The sequence below is a fragment of the Nelusetta ayraudi genome, unplaced genomic scaffold (assembly GCF_046127955.1).
Source record: "Nelusetta ayraudi isolate G7.1 ecotype Tasmania unplaced genomic scaffold, CSIRO-AGI_Nayr_v1 ptg000071l, whole genome shotgun sequence".
Taxonomy (NCBI): Eukaryota; Metazoa; Chordata; class Actinopteri; order Tetraodontiformes; family Monacanthidae; genus Nelusetta; species Nelusetta ayraudi.
In genome coordinates this window covers 976,960-993,832 of record NW_027466121.1, presented here as the reverse complement: position 1 = coordinate 993,832, position 16,873 = coordinate 976,960, and the positions used below count along the sequence as shown (strand labels likewise).

Genomic DNA, 16,873 nt, shown 5'->3' with positions numbered 1-16,873 from the left:
AGTTGCAGACAGGCCAGGGTGAGTTGCAGGGCGAACAACCAATTCTTAATAGCTCTCTAACTCTAATTAGCTCTCAAAATATAGATATATACATATCTAGACAGGCATCATAGCATCATCTCACACGCACTCACACACACACACACACACACACACACACACACACACGGAGCAGCAGCAGCGTTGGCATTACTGAATGCGCAGCGGCGCTACTGTACTGGCGTTACGGCATTGTCATTGTTCCAGCGTCAGAACTCCGCCTCCTCCGTTGTGTCCTTCTGTCTCCTCAATTGGTGCATATGAAGAGGGACGAGTTCCACCAGCACCTCCAGTTCCTCACTGGCTTACCGGACGGGTTTCGGGAGCACGTTTTCTACCCTTTTCGTAAGCAAACCGTGACAACCGTGTGTCTTCAGACGCACATCGACGCCAGACAAAGGGATCGGGATTTATGTTATGGTTGTTTTTTTTCTTTCTTTCTTTCTTTCTTTCTTTCTTTCTCCTTATAGAGTCTCGAACGAAACCCAGGGAGAGAGAGGGAGCTACGCCGCGGTTCGGGTGGCCGCATTGAGCCATTAGGAGAGCTTATTTACTGCCGGACAGACAAGGAAACAATCCAAGTGGATGGTTTTGTCTGCAGTGCCTCAAGCAGGCGGTCACCGGGGGAGCGAGATGTCGAGGCAGCAGCAGCAGCAGCAGCAGCAGCAGCAACAGCAACAGCGCCGGATGTCGTTCAAACTGCATGACAGTGTGGTGGAGGTCAAAAGCAAAGTGAGTCGCAACCTCGGTGGATTATCGCTCGACTGTCGCTTGTAATTGTTCTGACATGGTGCGAAAGGGCGTCAAAATCAAACGTGTTCGCGTGTGTCCGTTCGTGTGTAAAGTGCTGTCGCTCTCTACCCGACGATGCCGATGGAGATTAAGAGAGCTGCGTGGAGGTGCGAGCCACCGACAGCTAGGATGAGTCTGTAGTGAACTGGCTATTTTCGCTGCCTTCCAGTCCCTGTGATAAACAATCTCTCTCTCTCTCTCTCTCTCTCTCTCTCTCTCTCTCTCTCTCTCTCTCTCGCGCGCGCGCGCGCGCTCTCTCACCTACTCTCTTGCCTCACCCCCCCCCCTCTCTCTCTCTCTCTCGCCCGCTAAAATAATAATAATGAAAACAACACGTTGGCAAAGTGTACAAAGCCTTTACTTCTTGCTTTCTCGCATTGTGTTAGAGAAATCTCTTTCGTACGCGTGTTACTTACTGCATGCCAGTGTTTTTCAACTTTTTTGAGCCCTTTTTTTTTTTTTTTTTTTAACGTATTTACATTGAAAAAAAATCCCAAGGTACACCACCAACCAAAAACACTCCACTTTTTTTTTGCATTATCACACTTTTTAGCCTAACAGTGACAATAAAGTCAATACAGTTAATTTATTGATAGTCTCTCAGTTTGAAACCTGGGTCTGTTCTGATATCCCGGGAGGAATTGAAGGAGGAAAATAGGCTCACATTCCTCTTGAAGCACACTCACTCGACAATGGAATGTTATTTTTTTCGACCAAATAAGTGAAATTTGATGATTTTCCACAGCATACCTGACATTAGCTCATGGTATGCTAGTCTGCTGGTGGTTAGTAGAAAGAAATGCTGGAACAAATGCCCTAAGAGTCCTTTAAAAAAAAAAAATCTGTTATTGACAGATAAGTGGAGTTAGGGCCAAGACAGGACAGCAATTTAAAAAAAAAAATAAATAAATACACATTTATTTTGTTACAGGTTTGAAGCAATGTATTGCTGTGAAAATACAAGTGAAACAAAAAATTCCAAATAGCTTTAACACAAAAACTCACTTAATTCTGGCCTATGAAGAACACTAAAGTCACATATTACTGTCTGGCCATCTATGTAGATGTAGATCTAATGTTTTATTTGGTGGCAGTTTAGCCATCAAAATTCAACTTGAGTAAAATTATAATTTTATGATGGCCTGTTAAAAGAGAAGAAGAAGAAAAAAAAAATCATCACCCACCCCTAAAAAAAAAACAGCTCTCACGTGACCAATTTAGATGTATTTTCCGCTGAACTTGAGATGATTATGTCATCCAAGTCGAGTCACACAGATGCATGGTGTCACTGATGAAACTGCTCCCACTGTGTCACCATGAGAGCCTGTGTATTTGTCTTTCCAGCGCATTTCAGAGAGCTTGAGTCCTTCGTCTTTTTCGAGCTATAAAATTATAAATTGAGTATTTTGACACTGAAAAGAAGAATATTCCTAATTAAAATGTCTTTTCTGTCACGTGGACAAATCCGAGCGCTTGTGTATGACGCCATCTTGTGGCACCGCCATTACTCGTGCGTTTACAAAAAAAAAAACATGAACACTCGCGGACGTCTGACATCAGCGTCAGTGACTGCAGCACAAATATTATTATCACACAAATACATTACAACATCACATACAACACAGCATGCATTGCAAGGTTTCCATCGTAACTTTGTAAGAGTTGAACATAGCAAGTGTTCTGCAGTAGAATCATTCATTAGCTTATAGTATCGCAAAGATTGTGACAAGTGACAGGCTACCTGTATCTGTCACTGGAGGCCAGTGTCTAACCACCCGTCCTGGCATGATGCTGCTAACTGTCACTGATGATTTATGACTGTAGCCACGGTTTTTGTAAACACACCAGTAATGATGGCATGATACACAAAGCGCTCATTGAATTCCTACACGGAAGCAGGAGAAAAAAAAGGCGGACCACTCCAGTAGCGGTAGCCGTAGACGTAGCGGTAGTCAGTATTCTGAAGCTAATAACACATACTGTATGTAGTCATAGTTTATAGGCTTTAAAAATGTTCAGAATTATTTTTACAAATACATGCACAGAAAAGGCTGTGGCAGGGATGAGTGGGATGCCCCCTGACAGGCAGAGTGGCCCTAATCTTCCTTTTAACTGACCCAACCACTCCCCTTAAAGCCTTTTTGACTGACAGAGGCAGATGCTATGCTACTTGTTAAAATGCTCTCGGCGGTATGTAAAAAGTTGTGAGAGCTGTTGTACTGAGGTGTGCTGCACATGTGCAGCACAGCCTCCAACGCAGTGCCGTTAGTGCACGCTATAGGGCAAGCATAGGCTATTAGGTGCCTGTACATACAGTTGTTTCCCAATTCAAAGTAAGGTGGGTCCCAGCCATCTTCTTGCGAAGGCACCCCACACATAAGTGGCAAAGAAAATGAATATAAGTGGAAGATGAATGCCTAAAGCTTTGTCATGTTGCCAACTAACTAAAATTATCCAAATTATCTTTGAATTGTTTGTTTTGCCATTAATGTTTTTTTGCTTCTTTTTTTTTTTTTTTTTAACACTAGTTTGAGGCAGAATATCGCCGCTTTGCCCTCAAGAGGAATGGCCCCGGAGGTTTTGTGGACTTCTATCACCTCCTACAAACCATCCATCACATCCCTGGTGTTGACATGCTGCTGGGATATGCAGACATCCAAGGCGACCTCCTTCCAATCAACAATGATGAAAACTTCCACAAAGCGGTCTCATCAGCTAGTCCTTTGCTTCGCATTATCATCACCAAGAAAGGTAAGACCAGGTCTAATCCTGAAATAAACTGTGGCACTGTGTTTCTCATCATCAGCTCTTCAGACAGAGTTTTGACAGAAACGGTAAACAACGCCTACACGCAGACGTGTGCGCAAAGTCTTTGTGGATCCGGCCCTAAGCTTAGAAAAGGAATGCCTATTAATGCAGCTTAGCACAAAATTACTGCAGGATATTAAGGTCATCTGCCCGGCTGATCAGTCTTTAGCAACTCACATTTGCTCTAACACAATAGTCGCTCTATTGAAATCCAAGCCTTCACACTGATCTCCCTTTCAGCAATGCTGCATGCACAACTATGCTGTTGGTACAATTGCCCACCTCCAACCCAGCCCCCAGCTGCTGCATCTGAACAGCTCTTAAGACATTTGAATGGTTTAAATTGCGCTGTTATAGTATGTATGTGTATGTGAAGGTTGGAGTGAAAACTTCAGTGACAATCCAGACTGTCCACTGATTTGATTCAATGAATGGTCTTAAACAATACTGAAAGTGTTCCAGCATGATCACCTATTTACTCTTCCATCTGCTTTGCTCTTGTGTTTTTCTGAAGAAGGCAAACCAGTGGTGTTTGCAACCAATTCTCTCCAGAGGCGAAAGAAGGGTCTTGGCCTCGCTGGACTCCGCACCACCACCTCCGGCTCCACTCACTCTCGGAACAAGCAGAGCTTGTTGATAGGCCTACCACAGAATTTCAGGCAGATTTCATCCATTATTGATGTGGACATCTTACCCGAGACACACCGAAGAGTACGTCTCCACAAGCATGGTACCCATAAACCCTTGGGCTTCTACATTCGCGATGGAGTGAGTGTGCGAGTGACAGCTCAAGGAGTTGAAAAGGTAAGTTAAAGATAATTAATTTAATCTAAAATAATTTAATTTAACACTGTGGTTATCTGTCATACATCAAGCCAATATCAGTTCTTAAATTCAAAGTATTTCTTCCTCTTACTCACTATGTATGTGTGTACTTGCGACAGTGCTTAGCCGCACTGACCAAGTGGTGAAGGGTTTTCATTCTGCAGAAGAAATCAAATTACAGATAAAATATGTTCACATGTTCTTGGCTTGATCCGTCATTGTCATTGACTCATGTCAAATTGACCCTGTAGGTCCCTGGAGTGTTCATATCTCGTTTGGTACGAGGTGGTCTCGCGGAAAGCACTGGGCTTCTGGGAGTTAATGATGAAATCCTTGAGGTCAACGGCATCGATGTCGCTGGAAAATCTCTGGATCAGGTAAATACAGACGACAAATTTGTTTGTTTTTTTTGTTTTTCTTTTAAATTGGCTTCAGACAGAAGTGCATAATCATTTTCATACAAAATTAGCTTCACCAATGTTTATATAAATACTTTTTTTTATTAGATATTACTGTACAGTAGCTGATATAATGACTATCATAATGCATGCAACATTTTTTCTAATTATTTGGACGTTAAGATGAACATTTTTATGATTTATTTTGCTGATGTTTTAGCACTGGTACTAATCTAACATTTAACAAATAGTTTAACAAATAAATACATTTTAGCAGCATGAAAGTTTTAGGAACTCTTTGGTTGTTTTTTCTAATAATTTATCTTTTATATTTAAGGTGACAGATATGATGGTGGCCAACAGTCACAATCTCATTGTGACAGTGAAACCAGCAAATCAGAGGAACAACGTAGTTCACCGGGATAGTAAAACGTCAGACGGCAACTCGGGTGGATCTACGAGCTGTGCGGCATCAAACGATTCATCAAGCCCCGTTTCTCAAAGCAACCCCATAACTACAAGGTAGGACACATTCTATCTCTAATCTTATGTATTTATTTTTTTTACCATATTAAAAACTGTCACAAAAGAATATTTTATTTGTAAAACTAAAACATGTTGCAGCATTTGCACCACCTTGCCATAATGAAGGTAAAAATAACTAATAACCTTTCAATAAAACTAAAAACATGTGGAAAGCCTTGCTTAATGCTAACATCTATGGGAAGACACATTGTAATGCTAACTGTTAGCATCAAAGCTTTTGCAGTTAACTGTAATCAACATATAATTTCACGGATTAAATCTGGAAATTGCTCGAAAATGTATTTATTAGGATTTTAATTTAGCATGTAATTTTGGACTGAACTCAGTAACAACATTTTGTTGCTATATTAACAGCGTTGCAGAGGGAGACAGCGGCGATGATGACGACGATGCCGATGCCGATGCCGACGTCATTTTGGAGAACGACTGCTTGGCCTCATTTTACTCCCAACCAATGAGCAGCAGCAATGACACAAACTTCAATAGAAACTCTGCCGCGGTTACGCTGCTCCCCCAAAGCATCTCCCTGCCAAATAGCGTTGGAGCAACACTGAGGGAGGGCCCGACTATGGTGCCCAATCAAAATGGAAATTCCATGTATGCGTCTAGCAGTCAGGGGATCCGGAAGGACAACAACATATTGACATTGTAAGCACAACACAAGCAGGTGGTTGTACTCTTAACAAACCACAATAGTTTTCTGTTCCCTTAAATTGGAGGTGGAGTTGTGACATACTGCCCTTGGCTATTGAATTATGGCTTTGCCACAAGCATCATGAAAAACTCTTTTTTTTTTACAACAAAAGGCAAAATGTGTATGGAAATAACTGGCTTGTTGTGCATGTTTTATACTTCATGCATTTATAATTTATACATTAGCTTTTTGGAAATGATTAAAATCTGAATGCAACCAGACAGAGGTATGAAATAATGTAGTGTGTGTGTGTGTGTGTGTGTGTGTGTGTGTGTGTGTGTGCGTGTGTGTGTGCGCGCATGTGTGTGTGTGTGCGTGTGCGTGTGCGCGTGTGTGTGTGTGTGTGTGCACGCACGCGTGTGCATGAGTGTGTGTGTGTGTGTGTTCCACTGGAGGCATTGTATTACAGCCAGAAAGCTGGCAGAGGTTGATCGACCGTGCAGTCTTTTGCATGCTAACTATTGTGAAAGTCTATCAGCTTTTGCCCAACTATGTTGTTCTCTGTACAGATTGTATTGTCGCTTGTGTTCTGTAATCAGCGCTTTAATGTGAATCGTTACTATGTTCAAATTAATATAATTATTATATAATTACATAGTTATAACTCCAAAAAAACAACAACTCTAAATTACTCTTAAAAAAAAAAAAAAAAACACTCCTCCTTAAAAAAACATTTTCTCAGTTTACATTCATTAAAGGAAATTCCAGTTTTGCCAGGCATATTTTTGATGTATAGCAGATTCCTGCAGCACCATCCCCACTTTCCAGACCTGGAAACACAAATTATTGCCAGTCATATTAAAGTGGCTCAACTAGAATTGACTGCTAAGTGCTCTTGGCCTCGGCCAGCTATAGCTTAACAATGTCGCCGTGTCTGTGCAATACAACCAATACAGCCTTTCGAATTAAAATGGAAATTATTTTTTTAAGGCTTTCTTTATAAAGTACAATACGTTGGTTTTAAAATTGTATGTATTTAAACTATATGTGAATAAAAAACATGAAGTTCACATGAAGGGATAATTTTCTACGATGCGTGTACTATAAAGAGTTTTTTTTTTTTTCTTTCCTATTCTTGCAGGTCTAAGTACGTTGAACAATGTTTTGGCCATTTAAATGGTAACATTCTCTCTGGATAAGTTTGTGTTTATTGTGTCATAAAGCTTTAATTTATGTGGCCGTTTTATTAGGCCAATTCACTTAAATTCATGCAGTAAATTTTGAAATTGGTCTACATCTGTGCATCTCTAATATGTATGAGATTTAGCTGACTTTGTAAACAAACCAGTTGCTAAAAGATGTACAATTATTTGTCTATTAAAGGTGAAACGTCATTTTGCATCCATTAGGATGCAAACTTAGTCTCCCACATTTGACACAACCTAATGGAAGGGCACACCATCACCAAGCTACTGAGCCATTATTGGCCGCTATCTACCATCCCATGTGAATGATTTGTGGAAATCAGGGTCTTTGTAGAGAGTTCTATGTAAGCTGTGTCATTTTTGTTTGTTTTCTGAGGTTATTATAAGCTGTTTTCAAGCTGTAACATATCGATTGTCAATAGGAGGTCTCAAGTTCAGAGAACTTGAGACAGAGACATTTTATCAAATAAAGTCATTATATCATTAAATAATCCCGTTCGGTTCTCATGTCTCGTCCCGCGTACCACCCGCTGCTCTGCTCCGTCCGGCTGCTGCCAAACATGTTGCCTTATTTTGTATGCATAAACATAAACATAAACATCCACACAACACACGAACACACAAAAGAGGAGCAAAAACAATCAAATGATGCGATAATAAATAACACCAGTAGATAGCGGCAGTGCAACATGAAGAAGAAGAAGAAGAAGAAGAAGAAGAAGAAGAAGAAGAAGAAGAAGAAGAAGAATCCATTCCACCAGTAGGTGGCGCTAATGTAATTGAACATTGTTTGCCTGCCACCAATAAAAACGCGAAAGAAGAAGAATCGCGTCGTTAGCGTCACAATCGGCGTCGGCAGTACCTTACAGTACTTTCTTTCGTTCATCAATGCAAGATCCAACCTGTTAGACATGGAAGATAGATATCAAGAAATAGGGTTTGTTCAGCAAATACTCGGTTTGAATTTAGTTCCAAGAAGAAATGGCACACACAGAGGAAACGACACATCCCTCAGCGACTTCTCAGGTTGGCTAATGTTTTTAGCATTTCGTCTGTCTGTCTGTTGTTCGTGTTTTCACCCGGAAATGTCAGATAATGGACAACCAGCTCTCCCTCGGCAAAAAGGGATTGTTTGTGTATCTAACTTACAAAACGGGCGGTGTTGAAACGTCCACAGTGTTTGAGTCTGCTGCAGTTGCTTCTATTATGTTAAACCAGTAAGCTAACGTCAACACATCGATACACACATTTTACAGTAATTTGTCCTTCATATTTGACACAAGTTATAAATACGCGGACAAACAATTTACTTTCCCAATTATTTGAAATATAACGACGGATCTTTATTTGTTTGTTAATGGGGGCACTTAGCAGTAATACTTTTTGTGTGTGTTTCGTGTTGGAACAGAAAGTTCTTAAGTGAACGTTTATATGTGCAGCACAAGGCCATATCAAATACCTATTAAAGTGATAAAATTGCGAGATGTAATTTACAGTGAAACACCACATTTTAGTCAAAGTTCATCCTAATTTGTTTTGACCCCGTAACACTATTACAGTTCCAGTTCCTGACAAGAAAAAATTGCCTGTAAAATAGGCTCACAGTGAGCCTTATGCTCACACAGTTGCCATTTCATTCAGTATCCAAGTTCATTAAATTGCACTGCATGCGTGAACTGGACAAAGTCGGTATTTCATCTACGCTGTTTGTGTGTTCCAGAGATGTGGTACGGTGTGTTTCTGTGGGCAGTGGTGTCCTCTCTCGTGTTCCATTTGCCAGGAGCGCTGCTTTCCCTCTCCACACTGCACCAGCACAAAGTGGCTCGATTTATGCCCATCGCCATCCTCGTGATGGCTGTCCTTGGGCCAATTTGTGGGGGTGTCCTCACCAGTAAGTTCAACATACACGCACATATATAATGGCATCAAAGTAAGTGAACAATGTATACAATGTTGTTTGTTTCTTTGTTTTAAGGTGCAGCCATAGCAGGTGTCTACAAGGCCGCAGGGAAGAGGATGATCTCTTTGGAGGCGCTTGTTTTTGGAGTTGGACAATCATTTTGTGTGCTCATAATCTCTTTTCTCCGGGTCCTTGCCACTCTTTAGTAGTGACAGTGTCCTTCTATATGAACCTGGGGCTGGTTTTCTGATCAAGAATTACACCCTCTCTTTATAAGAGCTGAATGACTTGTATTTTTGCTGCAGACCAACTAGACATTGGTACACATTGTGGTTTCTGTCTTGACTGACCGGGACATGAGTGAACGTTCTGTAACTGATAATGAGAATAGCGGTGCAGAAACTGCTCTCGCAGCACTTACACAAAATTACTGTATTTTATTCTAATCTAACTTCTGAAGTTGATATGAAAATCAACTAGACTTTGAATTTATTTATTTTTTAATGATAATGTATTACATCAGGCATCTGGATGCATCATGCCCCTGCTAAAAGGTGCACAGTGAGACATTTCTCAGGACCTGTATGCTTGTGTTTCTTAATAGGACCATGGTTTGATTAAATAGCGAGGTCCAATGAAGACAGCTCTGCCATATTGAGACAGGAAGATTGTGGGAATATAAATGGGTCTATCTTTTTTTTTGGCCTCAGGGGGTACAAAGTTTAAAGTTTTTATATTTATTGATGCCTCTCAAATGTTGTGATCATCACATGCTTGCTTTCTTTCTTTCTTTCTTTCTTTTTTAAATGAATGCACATTTATCAGTGTGACCCTGTCTCTTTGTAGACATTCTGTTCTTATTAGCAAGATTTGTTAATCATTATCACTGTCAATGCAAGTGTGATTACTGGCAATGAAGGTGTTTCTTGTGATGTTGATATATTTGAAGATGATCCAAGAGTTGTACCCTTACTAAATGCCTGTTCTTGTAGTTCATTTTCATAAGCGTAGAAGAGAGAGACTGGAGTGGTTTTGCTATCTTGCTTTTCACCTTTCACTTGTCATCCAAAGGCTTTTTCAGTTCTAAAAAAAAAAAGTTACAGTTCCTTTGCATTTAACCACCAAAGAGGTGATTGGAGGTGGGCCAAAAGGTTGTTAAGCTCAAACGAGATGAGGTGTGGAGAGTGGTAAAGTCGTCTGGGGAGAGTTCTCAAGGCTGCGTCGTAGTTGGCTGAGAGAGGTGGTCCAACCCCACCCCCGTTTCTCCCTCCATCCCGTTCAGGGAGGGTGATTCGATGTGACCACAAATGGCCTTTTTTTTTACGCATGTCTCAGACCATCTGTCTTCTCATTTTGGCTATACAATGAAATATTGCTCAGAAGTTCCCACATACATTGAAGTGTCTGAATAACACATGTAAAACCAAAGTTATTTGTCTACATTGCCAGGTCGTTAACATTTTATCTTGTTTGTTATCCAAACTAAATTCTCTTTAAAAGTCAAGAATTTTTACAGCCTCCAGTTTCTAGCGGTCCACTTTGCCATGGCATTTGTTCAGACCATGACATAAACCGATAAAAGTGCCTAGAAAAGTATGCATTCCCTTGTGGACTTGGGTCAAAAGTGTCCCATGTGTCCCATCCTTATAGTTATTGAACTATTTTATTTACAAGTTAAGTTATTTTCATCAGTTGGTGTCCCACCAATCCAAGATGGCCTTGCACATGGCTGAATATATACGATCAGAGGTGATGAGGAAAAAGACACTTAAAAACAGATTATCTAAACAATGCTATATGCATGTGGAAAAGTCTGTCCACAATAAAGCAAGAAAACATACACACGTATTGATTTGGACTTGTGCTAATGTATGTGAGGATGTGGGTGTCACACAAAATACAACAGTCGTTTCATACACAAAGTGTCTGATTACTTGTATTGTATCTAAAGAGGAAAAGTATACTACTGACCTTTACATGTTTAACAAAACTTCATACAAAATAAACAAATATGCTGAACAACTTCATTGGCATTGATCTATTTTCTCTCCAAAAGGTTACAAGACCTCACCTAAAGTGAATTGTTCGTGTACAAACCAAGCACAGTGATGCACTGATGTGCGCCCTAGCTCTTTCCATTTGTATCCCAAACACCCCGCAGATTGCAATTTTATTCATCAGAGCCGTCCTCCCATGCAGCTCTGTCCTCTGTGGAAAGTACAAGAAAAGCATGAACATCTTCCATCATCTTCAAACATCTTCCAGTCTAACATCTGTTATGCTAGCAGCGGCAGTCGAATACCCGCAACACACTTTCACTTGACTATTAACCCTCCAGCTTTGGAGCCCCCATCAACAATCCTTGATCTGTTGCCTGAGACTATGTAATATATGTATCTATATTTATATATGCACACATACACGCACCATGTATGGTTCGTGTGTCTGTTTGTCTCTCTTGTGTGTCTTAGAAAACGTACGTGGACATATACTGTACATATAACGATATAGAAAACGTCTATCGTTATTTATCTGATCCACACCCCCGGAACATCAGATGGCAGTTATGCGCCATACACCGCCAACCGCCGTGAAGCAAGAAGAAGACGACGAAGAAGTAGGAGGGGAAGAGGAGGAGGAGAAGAAGAAGACGACGACGACGAAGAAGAAGAAGAAGAAGAGGGAGGATAAAAGAAAGGTCCCGTATCCCAAAGACTTTACATTATGCTTGTTTTGCCGCACTGTGTTGTAGTTCGGTTAAATAACTAAAACGAATATAAAGCAAAAATTTTTTATATATATATATTTAAAAAAATATATATAACACGATACTTTAGTCAGCACCGTTGCGGATGGTTAAGTACGTCTGATGGTCCAGGATGTTGGCGTGTGGTTGCGCTACGAATATGATGTTGACTTTGCTCTTTGCTATTTGACAACTCACCCAAGTGATTTAGTCAGTCAGTCAGTAGCATACACGTCACTGCGTTCACCTCGCTGTCACGCAATATTAACATTTTCAATTGACAATTCAATTGCATTGTCTGGGTGGCTTTTCAGCTCCCGTTACTGTTACAAGGAAACAACTTGTGAGAACAGATACAAGCATAAACTTTGGACTGCCACACACACACCTACACACCCGCGGAAGTGTCCTGGCTGTCTTCGTTGGAGTGAAGTGAGATTATTTTTTCTTTCGTTGTAGAAAATGTGTTGCTCGGTGCCTCTGCACGACACACAAAATAGCTCAGTGTCCGGGCTTCTTTGGCGAACGCCACCCACGGTCCCACAGCTTTTCGCAGTTCTTACTCGTAAAATGGATGAATGACTTGGATTTGGCCGAACGTCTGAAATGCGTCGGGTGTTTTGATTCCGACGATATTTATCGTCTGATAAGTTTCGGCATTTCGGCGACTTAACGACGCGTCTCGACTAAACGACTTAGTCGCTATCTTAAGACAGCGCAATTAGTTGGATCGTATCTAAGACATCGGTCACGATCGACTTAATGCGATAACAAGCACCGCTTACCCATTTGATGTGGCTGTCGTCTGTGTTAGGGACCGTCTGCAAATATTAGTCACCTCAACGCCATAGGTTTCCACTCGAGCTACAGTCACGTTTCACTTGCTGCACAGGCCTCTTCAACAACAACAACAACAACAACAACAACAACAATAATAATAATAATAATAATAATAATAATAATAATAATAATAATATTATTATTATTATTATTATTATTATTATTATTATTATTATTATTAATAATAATAATAATAATTGTGATTAGTGAAATATTTCTTGGACAATGTGTCCCATTTACTACAGGTCAAATTTCATTCAAAGTTTGCATTATTAGCAAGCTGGACTTCACACTTGCAACAAGTCATACAAAAACCTTTTCCAATTCTGCTGGCCATAGTAGCCGCTACTCCAACCTGTTCACTCACTACATGTCTAAAAAGGTAAAACTCTAATACGTAATTGCAGGGCATTGGTTAGCTTGAGTCTGTGGTTAGTTACTATGTTGTGGTAGGCTGCTCTTGCTACGCTACGTAACATTCCTCTGGGGAGGCCAGTTGGTTTTCTCTTGGTGCTCTACTGCATTCAAGTCAAGTGAATTTCAACCCCATTTGTGCATGCGCTTGTTTTTCTGTATGATGTCCTCAACACATTTGTATCTATTTTATTGCTTATATGGCAGCGGACTCAGGACCACTACCACGCAATATTGTTTTTTGTGGCGTTTTTTTTCTTGCAGCAACTGTTAGCTTCTTTTCTTTTTCCTCTGTGCGTAGGCCCAGGAAGTGGAAGCCAAGTCGTCTTCCTTTTGTCATATGTTCAAAGTATACCAAAAGTGTTGCCACCTGTCTGGAGCCGTTGAGAATGTTCCTGTGTAAAGTCAAATTACGCTCATGTGAGTATTAGTGTGTGCGCATGTGCGCGTGTCTATATTTTCTAACGTGTTCCCGAACCTCTTTAAGTTCTGGCTTTGTTCTACAGCATTGCATCACATCGTCTTTGCATTGTTGCTTCTTGTTGAGTCCTCATTCACCGCAGCTGTAAACGCCACTGTAACTCCAAACCCCATTGTGCAGCTTAACAGCACACAAGCCAACTGCCTTTCGTGTACCGGTAAGTATGTGTCAGTCATTAATTACAGAAATCGGTAAATCAGTTAATTATTTCACATCTAAAATCAAATCCCCCAAAAATTCTCAAGACTGTGTGTGTGTGTGTGTGTGTGTGTGTGTGTGTGTGTGTGTGTGTGTGTGTGTCACCGTTGAAAATGTTGGGGTCGCTGACTCATTTCTGCATTGAACTCCATTATAGCCAGCTTTATGAAATGATCCACTGGAATTCCCTACTGCTCTTAATAGTGCATGGAAATCTGCATAGATGTGTCACACATATGGGATGGCTTTGACAGTTGTCGCCTTGAATGTCCAATTGAATTAAAGAGGATTATTATCAAGAGTGCAATATGCGGCGGGCGTCATTACAGAAGTTTTATGCTGGAAAATTGCTTAAGAAAAGTAAATATTTCTGAAACAGAGATTTTTTTTTTTGGTCACGACATGCAGTTGTTTGCACTAAACCATGAAAGAGTAAAAAAAAGAAGAAAAAAAAAGCATCATGGTTTATATTTTACTCTCTTAAAAACAGCCAACTTGTAGTGTGTTCACACAGAATTCGGCAGACTTGGAATTCTCTCAATCACTTCGTCACCGAGTAAAAAAAGTGATAAAGTAGCAGAGGTTGTATCCGTAATGTTTACTGCTACCTCGTTTTGCTCGTTTTTTTTCTTGTTTGTATGCACGTTTCGTTTGTATTTGTGTTGTTTTCACTGTGACGAACTGAATTTCTGGGAATTATTTAATATTAGTATTCTATTTCATACCTAGGTGACAAAGGTGATGTCAGCTCCAATGCAACAGTTAGGAAGTCCTTCAACGTCACTTTATCAGAGGCGCCAACGTTGCCACCAGCAAAACATTTGGAGACTTTCTCCACTTCATCGACAGCCTCCTCATTCGCCAAGCAGACGGTGTCAACCGACCGTCCACCTCTCCCGCCGGCGACGTCCAGTCAGCCTGCAGCTTTCATCCCCTCCAGCACCGGCTCGGCACCGCCTGCCGGTACTGCGGCTAGGACCGGCGCTGCTACGTTGAATGCTACGACTGCGAACCCTGCGGAGAATGTAAACCAAAGCACCGCGCAGGTGACCTCCAAGAGCCGGACGACAACGGCCTCAAGCGCAGACGCCGCAGCGCTCCCGCATCGAACTACAGCAAAGCCGCCGTATGACACCCGCACTACAGCAGCAACTTCCGTAATCACAACCACGACGGCGGTGGCGAAAACGACTCCAGCGCGCACGACTGGACGCTCTGCCACGACGACGAAGAGGAGCACACCTTCGCAGTCTTCACCGAGTGCCACGCCGCAGCCGATCCTAAGCACCCGGCTGCCGTTCGCTTCCACTTTACCTCTGAGCAATTTGCCTTCCACCAGAACTGTTTCCGGCGCTGCAACGCCAGCGGCGACCGCCGGTCGCAATGAGTTGGTTCCCTCAGAAGCGACAGCCGCCACATTGGAAGTACTGGGAGGCGCCCTGAGCAGGCAGCTGGCCAGCACCGCCTTTCTGCTCGGCGTGCTCGTCTGTGGATCGCTCCTGTTTCTGATCACGGTGCTGGTGTTTGTCAAGCAGGCCTACGACAGTTACAACAGGAAGGACTACAGCCAGGTTGACTATCTCATCAACGGCATGTACTCGGACTCGAGCGTGTGACGGAAACAACTTTTGCCCACGGGTACTTGGGGGACCAAACGGTGGGCATTCAAAATTTGGGATTCGCAAATATACTGCGGCTGTTCGTCCATCCAGCTGTACTGTAGTTGTGGTGGAGTGAGATAGTTGGAGAAATCAAAAGCATTTCAGGGGTAGCGGAAAGGTTTGTTCTTCAGTGGGATATGACAGGTACATACAAAATTCATTTTATTTCTGCTATATAAAGAACCAGTGGCTGAAGGACGTCGAGGGTAGGAAGTGGCTTCCACCTCGGAGTCGCTCCGGTCACACCCGCCACTCCAGCTTCCTGTTTGTTGAAAGACGTTCATGTTATAGCACTTGAATCTCCTGCGCTGCTTGATTATGACGTGGTCAACTGCCACCTTCTGATTTTGTACAGAACTGATTCAAACTGAGATTATTGTTGTTTTCTTTTTTGTCCCAAAGATTCCAATCCAGTCTGTTGATTTAACCCAGTGATGTTTTTTTTTGCACATACAGATTGTTATAAGCCATGTACATTTCAGATTTCCGTTAAAAGTTGTGAACTAATTTGTAAAAAAAGTTCACACTGCACTATTCTTGCACTGTATGCATGTGTGGGCGCGCGTGTAATGGCTGGGTTTCTGGGTTGCAGATGCCAAGTCTAATATTTTGGTTTTGATACGTTAATTCTTTTTTCACGTCTATATTTACATCCTCACTTCTTCTGATATGAGCTTTGATCTACATGCTAACAGGTATTTAGTACTTTTTACATTATCGTAAAAAGTGTTAATTTAGTTGTGTGTTTTTTGGCCCAAATATCGAATGGATTTTACCAGGAGCACGGGGTTGTTAATGTAAAATATTATAATACAAAGAGCAAAATATGAGAGCAAAATAACACGACTGTTAATTTTATTTTTCATATCAGAATAAATTTATATTTTTGGAATATCTGTGCCTGTTCAAAGAAATATCAGTGGTGATAAATGGTAAATGGCTACAAGTGACTCAGACTTTTCTTTTTGTTTTTTTTTTTGACTTCCTACTTCCTAGCATGTGCAACATCGATTACCCGTGCACCCCCAAATTTGACAGCGGATTACAAGTGTATGGCTGCGTTCCACTCCACACCACAAGGCCCATCAACCACGCTAACATAATGCAGGCGCTTTTACCTGCACTGTATTAGCTTATATTAGCGTGCCCCTTAGCCCAAACCGGCATTATAAAATAACTAAAAAACAACCTGCAATGCATGCAGTATAAAGGTTTTTTTTTTTTTTTTACAAAAGGCAGGAAATAAATAAATAAAAAAAAAACATGGAGCTTCTTCACTCTCACACCTGCTGATACTGCATGGGGTAATATTCCAGTAATGACAATGATAGACATGCTGTGTTGACATCCGAACCTGCCTAAGAAGCTCTTATTTTATCCCATCTG

General features: G+C 41.3%; 3 protein-coding genes across 3 annotated transcripts; all 3 read left to right on the top strand.

Annotated features, from left to right (window-relative positions):
- The first annotated feature begins 286 nt into the window (after positions 1 to 286).
- pard6a (par-6 family cell polarity regulator alpha) lies at positions 287 to 6,088 on the top strand. Its single transcript, XM_076042735.1, has 7 exons — positions 287 to 384; positions 510 to 771; positions 3,360 to 3,582; positions 4,154 to 4,443; positions 4,716 to 4,841; positions 5,200 to 5,384; positions 5,763 to 6,088. Exons 2-7 carry the CDS (start codon positions 625 to 627, stop codon positions 6,058 to 6,060), a joined length of 1,269 nt encoding a protein of 422 aa, XP_075898850.1. The 5' UTR covers positions 287 to 384; positions 510 to 624; the 3' UTR covers positions 6,061 to 6,088.
- Positions 6,089 to 8,057: 1,969 nt separating this feature from the next.
- Positions 8,058 to 11,174, top strand: tmem170a (transmembrane protein 170A). Its single transcript, XM_076042922.1, has 3 exons — positions 8,058 to 8,273; positions 8,968 to 9,138; positions 9,223 to 11,174. Exons 1-3 carry the CDS (start codon positions 8,159 to 8,161, stop codon positions 9,351 to 9,353), a joined length of 417 nt encoding a protein of 138 aa, XP_075899037.1. The 5' UTR covers positions 8,058 to 8,158; the 3' UTR covers positions 9,354 to 11,174.
- Positions 11,175 to 12,190: 1,016 nt separating this feature from the next.
- LOC142899354 (uncharacterized) lies at positions 12,191 to 16,433 on the top strand. The gene is made up of 4 exons (XM_076042921.1): positions 12,191 to 12,325; positions 13,449 to 13,567; positions 13,654 to 13,785; positions 14,556 to 16,433. Exons 2-4 carry the CDS (start codon positions 13,537 to 13,539, stop codon positions 15,440 to 15,442), a joined length of 1,050 nt encoding a protein of 349 aa, XP_075899036.1. The 5' UTR covers positions 12,191 to 12,325; positions 13,449 to 13,536; the 3' UTR covers positions 15,443 to 16,433.
- The last annotated feature ends 440 nt before the right edge of the window (positions 16,434 to 16,873 follow it).